A 13436-nucleotide genomic window follows, 5' to 3' on the forward strand; every position below is an offset into this window, starting at 1 on the left:
TTGCAGCACTGCATTGATACCAATGGTCATCACTTCGAACAGCTGTAACTGGACATTCATGGCACCTTTGTGACCTTCAAAGACCTTACTGTTACACATTATTGGATTCGTCTTGACAGCTGCTATCAGAAAATAAGTGCCAAATAAAAAAAAAAGTTGTTGTTCATATCTTTGAAGTGACCCATCCTAGCAACAGAAAACCAACGTCTTATTTTAGCCCCCATTGTCCGATGCAACTTTTGTCCCATAAACTTTTCATTTCCTATCATACTTTCAGAGTTATTATTGGTGGCAATAGTTAGTGACTCACCCTGTATATCTAGTCTTTCCTCTTATTGGTTCTATAGTGGTATGTATTCAAGAAGATGAATCTGTGGAATTTCAGTGATTTCCACGTGATGTTCCAGTAAGCACAATATAATTGCTGACATTCCACCTGCATTTTCAGTTTCCTGCATGATTATTAGAAGCTCACTCCTCTCATTAAGAGACAGAACAACATAACAGCTGTTGTATAGAGTGGGTTACTGACCATACTGCCTTGGAATATTGTTGCTTATTGATAATAATAATCATCAGTTATGAAATGTTTTATACTTCAAATACTTTCACATGGAGCAAATAAAAATTTATACTACTCACAAAATTCTGCAGTGAATAATTGAAACATACCTTCTACTGTTGGATGCATATCTTGTTGATGTTACCACCTAAAATATTTAAAGAAATTACCAGTGATTTACATGTAATGGATCATTAAATAAATAAAATTCTATAAAAAAAAAAACACTGATTGTTCCAAAGGACATTGTTTGCAATGTTTACAAATAGAAATAGAGAAGAAATGCCACATAAATCATAGTGGTTATTGGAACAGATTATAATGTATGTAAAAATTCACACTTCATTTTACCATTTTGTTTTTAGTACTATAGGTAACTATTAAAGCCATAGGTTTAGTTGTTTGCATACTTCCTACTTGACACTTCAAAAAATATACAAATAAATTAATTAATTCAATTAAATATAGGTGGTAAGAAAAATCTTATATCTGTCCTATGCATTTGTCTTGCACAAAAGTTTTTTGCACTCTTCATTATAAATTTTAGGTCTCGGGAAGGTGAATTCATCATCACAAGTGATGCATTTGGGCCTTTATAGTCTACAGAACCAAAATCAGCATGAGGAGGAGGGTCAGAGTGTCCTCTAATCCCAACAACCACAATATTCAAACCCTAAATGAAGTATGGGGTTGACACATCAAATACACAAAACACAAATACATGTTGGCAAATAAACTATTGACATAATGCCCATTTACTACAAATTAATGACATCACAAAATTAGAGACTTACACAGAAGAAATACCCTGTGAAGAAATATCACATCCCTATAATTGTAGACTCCTCAAGGGGAAAACAGGAAATAAAATCGTAAAAATGGAGCCACAGCTAGGCACTACACTCATAATTAACAGATTTACACTACCTTTGGTAACAAATTTGTTGTCATCTTCAGGAAGATTCTCCCCTCACAATTCAATGGGTAAATAAGAGGTACACAATAATTAGCACGTGTGTACCAATTAATCAGGATAATGGTAGCAATGTAGACAAAACAGAACAGTTTTGAAAACAATGTGGACATGAGTTGGTCAAAGTTCCAGAGAAAATGCAAGGATTTTATTGTGAGATTCTCATGTTGAACCTGGTAAAAAAAAAAAAAAAACCAGAAAGGAAAATATTTTCTGCCTGAACTGTTGTTATATGTATTTACTAACAACTGAAAATTTGTCTATTATGCCATTCTCAAGTGAGAACTCACTCGAAGTCTATAAATGTCGCACTTGATGCAGGAACAGTGGAAATTAAAGAGTCCAGTATGACGGATTCGACAGACATTATTGTATAGAGCGCTACATCATGTCCTAATATAGGTATACAGACAAAGCAAACTCTTGTCTTTTTGTACATATGAAATATGTAAACACTTCAGTGTGTTACAAATTGAAAATGACACAGTCGAAATCACAACTGTGAACAAATACATTTAATAACAGTCCAGGGCCAAGATGTTTTCATTTTTAAATTCTTGCATGACTTTGGGCATAAATAAAAATAAAAAACGATGCCACACTTGCATTCATAATTTACAAATCTTTCCTACCTTTGGTAGAGAAGTTTTTGTCACCTTCAGAAAGATTCTCCCCTCACAATTCAACGTGTCAGTAAGAGGTACAAAATAATTAGCACACATGTGCCGCCAATTAATCAGGTAACAAAAGCAACGTAGACAAAGCAGAAGTTATGAAAACAATGTGGATGTGAACTGAACAAAGTTCCAGAGAACATACATTGTTAGTAGCTATCCTACCATTCATTCCCCCCTGACACATGCACACATGCACACACACACATACACACACAAAAATACAAATGGGAAAGACAGTTCTACAGCTATGAAAATCATCATATGAAAATAAAGTCAACAAAATTAAAAAATTTGCTGAAAAAACATGGGAGATCACCCAACACCATGAGAAAAATTTCAGGTAGATCATGTGGCTAGAACAGAGCTGAGTCCAAGACAATAAAGAAGATTCAGAAAGGGATCCATGTAGAAACTGAACAGTATCTTTCAATGATAAAAGTAAAATTTCCAGTCTAGAATAAATGGTGAGCATATTCCAAAAAGATTCAAAGACACGGTGGGCATTAAAGAGATACCGAATTCCTCAAGTGCCTGGAAACTAGGGGAAATAAGAAAGGAATTAGCCTGTGCAGCAGACAAAGCTATCCCAGAGAAAAGAATGAGAAAACATCCATGGTGGACACTGGAGTGTGATGATGGAGTTGAAAAGACTACAGGCCTGGAAAACTTATATCCTAACAACAACACACAAGAATTTGTTGACTATAGCATCAAAGAGGAAACAGATTTTTAGAAATGCTGAGGCAAAGTATGAGACAGAGCAATTACATGTGATTAATCATTACTTCAATGGACAAAAGAAACAGGAACTTTTATCAATTACATAACGAGAAATTAAGAAAATTTCAGCAAAGGATCTGTATTTTAGGAATGAAGAAAGTAAACTTGGTATGACAAAAAGTTTGAGGGGCCAAGAAGCATACTAGAATTTAACAAACCTGAAGTAATCCAAGATATATCCCAAAGTCCAAAAGAAAAGAAAATACTATTCTGACTTTCACCAAGAATTTCAAAGTATCAGAAGAAAATAATACACAGCTTAAATTCTAAAACATATGAATATCAGGCAGGGTTTAAAGAACTACATCCTATGTAGAACAAATCAATAATCTGAAGTTGATAATATCACAAAGGATTAGAAGAGCTAAAGAATACAGGTGAACATTTGTAAATTTTCAAAAGGCTGTTGACAGTAAATAAAGACTAATCTCATCCAAAATTCTTAAAGCATCTGGAATATTATAGAACACACAGAAGCTCTTAAAGGATATACACTCCTGGAAATTGAAATAAGAACACCGTGAATTCATTGTCCCAGGAAGGGGAAACTTTATTGACACATTCCTGGGGTCAGATACATCACATGATCACACTGACAGAACCACAGGCACATAGACACAGGCAACAGAGCATGCACAATGTCGGCACTAGTACAGTGTATATCCACCTTTCGCAGCAATGCAGGCTGCTATTCTCCCATGGAGACGATCATAGAGATGCTGGATGTAGTCCTGTGGAACGGCTTGCCATGCCATTTCCACCTGGCGCCTCAGTTGGACCAGCGTTCGTGCTGAACGTGCAGACCGCGTGAGACGACGCTTCATCCAGTCCCAAACATGCTCAATGGGGGACAGATCCGGAGATCTTGCTGGCCAGGGTAGTTGACTTACACCATCTAGAGCACGTTGGGTGGCACGGGATACATACGCACGTGCATTGTCCTGTTGGAACAGCAAGTTCCCTTGCTGGTCTAGGAATGGTACAACGATGGGTTCGATGACGGTTTGGATGTACCGTGCACTATTCAGTGTCCCCTCGACGATCACCAGTGGTGTACGGCCAGTGTAGGAGATCGCTCCCCACACCATGATGCCGGGTGTTGGCCCTGTGTGCCTTGGTCGTATGCAGTCCTGATTGTGGCGCTCACCTGCACGGCGCCAAACATGCATACGACCATCATTGGCACCAAGGCAGAAGCGACTCTCATCGCCGAAGACGACACGTCTCCATTCGTCCCTCCATTCACGCCTGTCGCGACACCACTGGAGGCGGGCTGCACGATGTTGGGGCATGAGCGGAAGACGGCCTAACGGTGTGCGGGACCGTAGCCCAGCTTCATGGAGACGGTTGCGAATGGTCCTCGCCGGTACCCCAGGAGCAACAGTGTCCCTAATTTGCTGGGAAGTGGCGGTGCGGTCTCCTACGGCACTGCGTAGGATCCTACGGTCTTGGCGTGCTCTCCGTGCGTCGCTGCGGTCCGGTCCCAGGTCGACGGGCACGTGCACCTTCCGCCGACCACTGGCGACAACATCGATGTACTGTGGAGACCTCACGCCCCACGTGTTGAGCAATTCGGCGGTACGTCCACCCGGCCTCCCGCATGCCCACTATACGCCCTCGCTCAAAGTCCGTCAACTGCACATACGGTTCACGCCCACGCTGTCGCGGCATGCTCCCAGTGTTAAAGACTGCGATGGAGCTCCGTATGCCACGGCAAACTGGCTGACACTGACGGTGGCAGTGCACAAATGCTGCGCAGCTAGCGCCATTCGACGGCCAACACCGCGGTTCCTGGTGTGTCCGCTGTGCCGTGCGTGTGATCATTGCTCGTACAGCCCTCTCACAGTGTCCGGAGCAAGTATGGTGGGTCTGACACACCGGTGTCAATGTGTTCTTTTTTCCATTTCCAGGAGTGTACTAACAAATACAGAATCTAGAATAGAACTTATGGCAGAAATTTCTGACTTGTTTGAGATTTGAGGAGAAATTAGAAAAGATGGAAGGCATTGGAAAATTGCCCGTTATCTTCCCATGACAATGTCAATGATCTGTTCTACATAGGATGCACCTCTTTAAACCCTGCCTGATATTTGTATGTATTTTAGAACTTAAGCTGTATATTCTTTTCTTCTGATACTCAATTTTAGATTAGATCCCAGAGTAAGCCCTCCCAGTCATATCTCAGGGTGTGAGAGGAGAATGCACACATCAGTCTAAACCATACTTGAAAATCGTTACAAGGACTGCAACCTGGCATGTGCAAGGTCTCTCATAGACAGGAACATTTGCTATCATGGAGAGGTAAATGGATCCTCATGATACATACTCTGACTCCCTGAGACACTCTGGAAAGCATATGGCCACTTCATGACTCAAGCTACGAATAGAATATATTTTCCTGGATGTGAATAGAAATAGTGTCACTATAGTGATTTCTAAGATCCTCAGTAATGCTATCGTGAATTAAGAGCCTATTTGTGAGAGAACAATTTCAATTACAATGAAACCTGCTTCTTTCAGTATCAACATCATTAAAGGTTTTGCTCCCACTGCACCTTCCTCCAACATAGAAACTGAACAGTTTTATAAGCTGCTAGGAATTACTGTCAGAAAGATGCCTAAAAAGGAAATATTAGTCACCCAGGATGAGTTTAATGTGAAAATAGGTGATACTATAGGTGCTGGATACATGAGACATGTAGTTGGACTTTACAGCTTGGGCATGAGGATTGAACGTGGGGAATGGTTAGTGGAATTTTGTGTGAATAACAACTTATCCATTTGTATGTATTTTAGAACTTAAGCTGTATATTCTTTTCTTCTGATACTCAATTTTAGATTAGATCCCAGAGTAAGCCCTCTCAGCCATTTCAACAACATCGATGATGCCACTACACATGTATTTCTCCTGGGGATAGGGACAGAGATCACAAAGATTTTATTTTGGTAGGGCAACATAGACATATTTTGGTCCTATGCTGGTGCAGAGTATGGCATTGATGATATTAAGCTGTCCACAAAAATGTGGATGAAACTGTAACTGATCACTAAGGCAAGAAATAAGACATGTTACAGACAAAAATAACCTCAAATAATCTGGAAAAAGAATACATTTCCTGGATTTTGAACACTACTCTACTGCTGATCAAACAGAGGAGCACAATGAAGAAACATGGTATGCAATCTGCTCCAGATGAAAAATACTAATCACTTGATGGGAAAATATAGTGAAACTGCCAAACTGCAAGACACATTACATCATCAGTATTTGTAATGAAATAGAGCATCATCAAAAGCTATATGAAACACATGAACTCTTCATGATGAGAAATACCTTTACTCAAGAGTTCAAAAGACATACTTGAGATATAGAAGATGAAATGGTAACATCGTCAGTGACAAGAAATCGGCACTAGTCAGGCAGAAACAATACTGTGAAACACTGTACTGTGAAGGAAATACCATCAAGGAAGAGAAAATCTGTATTAAATCAGACACGGAACCTGATATTCTATTCAGTGAAATTGAAAATGCCATCAAGGACGTGAAAAACAACAAACGTAGGAGCACACAGTATTTCCAAAGAAAAGCAGACTGTGATGAGAGATAGACAATTGTGTTTTACATTTAATATGTAATATGCAGTGGTAAGCTGGAGAATGGCCTAAAGACTGTGATTACTGTGTGCAAATGTGGGCAGAGTTGGTGATACTTCTCTCTCAGCTCCAGGCTGTGATGGCTTCGGTTACACAGTAGATGGGCACCACTGACGTGGACCGGCCGTTGGTATCCAACTCACATCTGAGTCCTATGATTGGTCCTCACCAGTGACCAGCTCAGTTACTGCTTGCACTGAGGTTGACCCCTCACCTGTGGTCAAGTGAGAGGTCACCCCAAGGCATAGCAGTTGGAAAAAGACTTCCCAGGGGGCTGCACATAAGGCCTACCCGGTTAGTCTGACAAACAGATTCCAGGTGCTGTCTGTGGCTGACACTGTAGCTGAGCCAGATGCTGACACCTGACTTTTTCAGAGCAAATGCCTCAGCCTGCAAGATCTGGGCAATCACGATGGTGGGATTATTGATAGTTGGGAGCTCCAACATTAGGCTCATTATAGGGCGGGCTCCTTAGGGGCATGGCTGCTGAGAATGGGAAGAAAGCCAATGTGCACTCCGTGTGTATACCAGGTGGAGTCATTCCAGATGTGGAACAGGTCCTTACGGATGCCCTGAAGAGCACAGGGTGCAGCCAACTGCAGGTGCTAGCTCATGTCGATAGCAATGATATGTGTCACTTTGGATCAGAAGTGATTCTCTCTGGTTTCAAGCGACTAACAGAAGTGATAAAGGCTGCCAGTCTTGCTTGCGAGATGAAAGCAGAGCTGACCATTTTCAGCATAGTAAACAGGACCGATTGTGGACCTCTGGTACAGAGCGGAGTGGAAGGTCTGAATCAGAGGTTCAGATTGTTCTGTGACCATGAAGGCTGCAGATTCCTCGACTTGCGCCATAAGGTGGTTGAGTTTTGGGTTCCACTGAATAGGTCAGGAGTCCACTACATGCAGGAGGTGGCTACACGGGTAGCAGGGACTGTGGGGTGTGGACTGGGAGGTTTCTTAGGTAAGAGGGTCCCGCAAAAACGTTAAAAGGGCTTCACTCACAAAAGGTGCAGGCCAAACACAAGAAAAACGTAGATACATCAGTATAACTGTTGTAAAATGTTGTAGCTGTGTTGGGAAAGTACCAGATCTACAAGCACTAATAGAAAGCACTGATGCTCAAATAGTTATAGGCACTGAAACCTGGCTAAAGCCAGCGATAAGCTCAGTCGAAATTTTTGCGAAGAACCTAATGGTGCTCCAAAAGGATAGTCTAAACACGGTTGGCAGTGGCATGTTTGTTGCTGCTAGAAGTACTTTATCTTGTCATGAAATTGAAGTAGATAGTTCCTGTGAGTGAGTATGGGCAGAAGTCATTGTTGGCAACCGGTATACAATAATAATTGGATCCTTTCACCAACCTCCCAATTCAGATGATACAACTGCTGAAAGGTTTAAAGAAAAATTGAGTTTGATTTAAAATACGTACCAACCTTAAACAATCATAGTTGGTGTTGACTTTAATTTACTCTTGATATGTTGGTAAAAACACACGTATAATTCTAGAGGTATGCGTGAAACATCATCTGGAATTGTGTTAAACTCATTCTCTGAAAACTGTATCAGAGCAGTTAGTTCATGAGCCCACACAAATAGTAAATAGTTGTGAAAACACACTTAACCCCTTAGTAACAAATAATCCTGAGTTAATAATGAGAGTCAAAACGGATACAGGGATTAGTGAACACAGGGTTGTTGTAGGAAGATGAATATTGTAACCCCCAGTTCTTCAAAAATGAATGAATGGTATACCTATTCAAAAAAGCAGATAAAAATTCGCTTGATGCCTTCCTGAGAGACAATCTCCACTCATTTCAAATTAATATAAGTATAGACCAGACATGGCATGAATTCAAAGAAACAGTATCTGGAGCAATTGATAGATTTGTACTAAATAAATTAACAAACAACAGAGCTGATCCTTCTTGGTACACAAAGTGGGTCAGAATATGGTTGCAGAAAAAACAAAAAAACATGCCAAATTTAAACAGATGCAAAATCCCCAAGATCGGCAATCTTTTACAGAAGCTCGAAATTTAGCAGAGACTTCAATGTGAGATACAATGAGTTTCCACAATGAAACTTTGTCTCGATACCTGGCTGAAAATCCAAAGAGATTCTAGTCTTATGTGAAGTATGCTAGTGGCAAGACACAATCAATGCCTTCTCTCCGTGATAGCTAAGATTGCAAAGACACTGCTGCCAAAGCAAAGTTACTAAACACAGCCTTCCCAAATGCCTTCACAAAAGAAGACGTAAATATTCCTGAATTCAAATCAAGAACAGCTGCCTACATGAGTAACGAAGAAGTGGATATTCTCAGAGTAGTGAAGAAACTTAAAACACCTAATAAAAGCAAGTCTTCTGGTCCAGATGTATACCAATTAGGTTCCTTTTAGAGTATGCTGATGCAGTAGTTCCATACTTAACAATCATATACAACCATTTGCTCTACGACAGATCCAGACTGGAAAGTTCCACAGGTCACACCAATATTCAAGAAAGTTAGTAGCAGTAATCCACTAAATTACAGGCCCATATCATTAACATCGCTATGCAGCAGGATTTTGGAACATATATTTTGTTCGAACATTTTGAATTGCATCAAAGAAAACATCGTTCTTGTGAAACACGACCAGCTCTTTACTCACATGAACAGTTGAGTGCTATTGACAAGGGATTTCAAATTGAATCTGTACTTCTGGATTTTCGAAAGGTTTCTGACACTGTACCACACAAGCGGCTTGTAGTGAAATTGCGTGCATATGGAATATCGCCTTAGTTATGCGACTGGATTAATGATTTCCTGTCATAGAGGTCACAGTTCATAATAATTAACAGAAAGCCCTTGAGTAAGACAGAAGTGATTTCTGGCATTCCCCAAGGTAGTGTTATAGGCCATTTGCTGTTTCTTATCTATGTAAATGATGTGGGAGACAATCTGAGCAGCTGTCTTAGGTTGTTTGCAGATGATGCTGTCGTTTATCGACTAGTAACATCTTCAGAAGACCAAACAAATTGCAAAAAAATTTAGAAAAGATATCTTATGGTGTGAAATTGGCAACTGACACTAAATAACGAAAAGTGTGAGGTGATCCACACAATTGCTAAAAGGAATCCGTTAAACTTCAGTTACACGATAAATCAGTCAAATCTGAAAGCCGTAAATTCAACTAAATACATAGGAATTACAATTACAAACAACTTAAATTGGAAGGAACACACAGAAAAATGTGAGGACAGCTAACCAAAGACTGCGTTTTATTGGTAGGACACTTAGAAAATGTAACAGATCTACTAAGAAGGCTGCCTACACTACTATGCTTGTCCATCCTCTTTTAGAATACTGTTCTGCGGTGTGATATCCTCACCAGATAGGATTGACGGAGTACATTGATAAAGTTCAAAGTAGGGCAGCACATTTTGTATTACCATGAAACACAGAGAGTGTGTCACTGAAATTATACAAAATGTGAGATGGTCATCATCAAAAGCCGTTTTTCGTTGCGGGGCAATCTTCTTACAAAATTCCAATCACCAACTTTCTCCTCCAAATGCGAAAATATTCTGTTGACGCCAACCTACATAAGGATAAACAATCACCATGAAAAAATAACGAAAGTCAGAGCTCATACAGAAAGATTTAGGAGTTTGTTCTTTCTGTGCGCTATACAAGATTGGAAGAATAGAGAATTCTGAGGGTGGTTCGAGGAACCCTCTGCCAGACACTTAAATGAGATTTGCAGGGCATCCATGTAGATGTGGAGGTAGATGTACGATGGACAATATCTGTTCTAATCCCTCTCCTCAGAAAACAATCATCCAGGGACTGCTCCAATTATAGGACTATAGCATTAATTTCACATACTAGTGAAGTCCTCCTGCACATGATAAATCAAACAAACAAAGAAATTCCTGCAAGCTGGATTGCTGCAGAATAAGCAGATTTTGTGGCACATAAAGGTACTTGAAGGGTCTAATGGAATTTGAAGCAGGTAATTGAAGAAGTCAAATTCCATGTCCTTGCATTAATTTGTTTCTTACATTATAAAACGACCTTTGACTATCATTTCAGACAAGTTGTGGCATATGCTTAATGAGATTACTGTCCCAAAACACCTAGTAGTATCACTAAAAGGTCTTTATGACAGTCGTACTGCAATAAAAAATGTGGACAGTTTTTCAGCGTGACAAATGGAGTTGGACAAAGTTGCATACTGTCCCCATAACTATATAACATCCATGCAGAACATGGCATTGGGGGGAGTGCTGGATGGCTGGGATGATGGAATTTCAATTTGTGGCAGGAAAATCTGTATTTTTCAGGTGATACTATCCTCACTGCAGGACATGAGGATGAACTTGAGGATCTGTCTAGAGATAAACATGGACAAAGCTAAAAGTTGTTAGTTATCAAGGCTTAAATCAGATTCAGTTTATAGGGCACTTAAAGGTTCTAGAGGTAGTAAGTAAATGATAGTGTGTATGTAGATCATTGATCGATCACTGACACAGGAAACTATGACAAAGAAATAAAATGAAGAATTGTCCTCGACAATGCCACAATGGTCACACTCACTAAAATATTGCAGAACTACGCAAAATCCAAAACAACAAAGATGCTCCTTGTGGAAACATTGATGTTTTCTGTGTTTTTGTATGGCTGCAAACCCTGGACCATGAAAGCCAGTGACGAGCCGAATTGATGCCTTTGAGATGTGGTGTTGACAGATTATGTTGCATGTACTATGGACAGAAAGACGAACAAGTGCTCCATTACAGGACTTAGCACCAGTCAAAGACACTTCAGTTCCTTGGGTACTTTTTGAGAAGGGGAGGGTATAATCTGGAAAACAAAATTTTGCTAGGCACAGTAAAAGGTTGAAGACCACAAGGAAGAGCAGCAAGCAGATAATTGGATCAAGAGAAAAAGGTTACCTGCCTACCACTTCACATTATATTAAGAAGAGCTGAAGATTGCTGTGGATGAAGACATCTAGTTGTAGATTCAGTTACTTAAGAAATGAAAGAAGAAATTATGTCATAACATTCAGCAATGAGTTAACCAGATGATGATGATGATGGACAAAGTAATGGATGCTCTCCAGTCTTGGTTAAATGTGTCCATCAAAAAGCGGTCAGGAGAAGATGTAATTGTCAGAATCTAATATCAAAAATGGAACACTAATTGACTGGGAAATGGATAATCTCACAAGTAACTGGTTAACATTCATTAATGTTTTTGCAATTTTAAGTGTACAGGAAGTAAAAAAAGATATAAATACAAAAACAGTTGCAAATTCCCAATTACAAATCTTCTTTGATATGCAGATGTAACGGCAGACAGCAAGAACGTGACACCCAAAACAAGCATTCATTATGGAAATGTCAGTTGTAGACAAACATATATCCATGAAAATTCATCTCACCAAAGGTAGGGGAGAAAGAAGTCATCAGAGAAAGATTATGGAAAATTGACATTTCATTTCACTTAACAAAAGATGTTTAAAGGAAAAATTCATTCTCTAGAAATTAAAAAATGCAACATTACAAGACAGTCTTCGTAAGAATACATATATGCACCAGAAACATTACTTTAGGATCAATAAATGACAATGAAAAAAGAAAAGAAGATAATAGGAAACAGAACAACAACAGTATAAGAAGTAATACAAAAGTACACAAACTTGTAGGAAAAAATTACACAAAAACTTAGGAAAAGATAACATACTAAAAATAAGAATTTTTCAGAAGTTCAAAAAATTTAAAGAAAAATCCAGCTGGCTTAGAGAAGTGCACGAAAACGTAGAATAAATTGGCATACATATGCAAGAAATTGAGATCAGAACCAAATATAGAAACAAAGTTGAGAGGCGGAACTTTCCCAAAAACACAATAGCAAAAATGGACAGAGGAAGAGAGTAATGAAGAAAGTGAACACGTAAAGGAGTAGGAAAAAGAAACGAAGGCTTAGCTAGCCCATAATGAAAGAAGAAGGAAAAAATTGTAGTTCCACATTTGTATAATCTTTGTAGTAGAGCAGATACTACATGCACTGCAAACAAATTACAGCAAGCTGCTCAAAGAATCTTAAGGACCCTATAAATGAGCAAACGTGTTCGACAAGATCACTCTTATGTAGCCATAGATTGACCAAGCAAACCCATACATGTAGAAACAATCTTTACCAATGTAATGTCATTTTAGAAGTGGACACTGTTCATGTTCATATTTTGTTTGACAGCAGTGAGAATGGTCACAAATGCAGGCAAAGCAGTCCTGGCACTGACTTTGGTACTATGTTTAAAGAAGAAGATGCAAATTAAAGGAAATATTACACTCAGAACCCAATGATTACATCAACTTTCTTCAAATGGACAACAAAACTGTCAAACACTTGTAAAGCCCTCATAAGGGAGCAGTCTGTCAAATTCACTCTTATCCAGCCACGGGTGTGACAAACAGGCACATATATATTTAACCTTACTTCTGAAGTAGACGCTTTCCGCGTATGCTGTATTTTGGCACTAATGGGAATGGCTACAAATGCAGGTAAAATATATTTCTAACATTAGCTCAAGTTCTGTGTTTAAAGAAGAAGAAAAGCATGACTTGGTCCGGGAATTGTTTAGAATGAGCGGTAAATATACACACAAGAGCATGTTAACAGAGATGTTACAATCAGAACCTGATGATTATATCAGCTTTATGTGGATGAACAGTGAAACGTTTAATAACTTTGCCCACACACTGAAAAAGAAGAAATAAGTAATGTATGCTAAAATT

At 39.2% G+C, this 13436-nt stretch overlaps 1 protein-coding gene across 4 annotated transcripts in view; it reads right to left on the minus strand.

The window, feature by feature from the left end:
* The window catches only part of LOC126108564 (zinc finger protein 93-like), a 73227-nt gene that overhangs the window by 14623 nt on the left and 45168 nt on the right, over positions 1 to 13436 (minus strand). For 2 of the 4 annotated variants that reach the window (XM_049913849.1, XM_049913850.1), the window contains one exon: positions 673 to 710. The exons of the other annotated variants lie outside the window; for them this stretch is intronic. In XM_049913849.1, the coding sequence (XP_049769806.1) occupies positions 673 to 710 (38 nt within the window). The remainder of the gene's footprint in view (positions 1 to 672; positions 711 to 13436) is intronic. 4 annotated transcript variants of the gene reach the window in all.

Source organism: Schistocerca cancellata, chromosome 11 (genome assembly GCF_023864275.1).
Source record: "Schistocerca cancellata isolate TAMUIC-IGC-003103 chromosome 11, iqSchCanc2.1, whole genome shotgun sequence".
NCBI classification, from domain to species: Eukaryota; Metazoa; Arthropoda; class Insecta; order Orthoptera; family Acrididae; genus Schistocerca; species Schistocerca cancellata.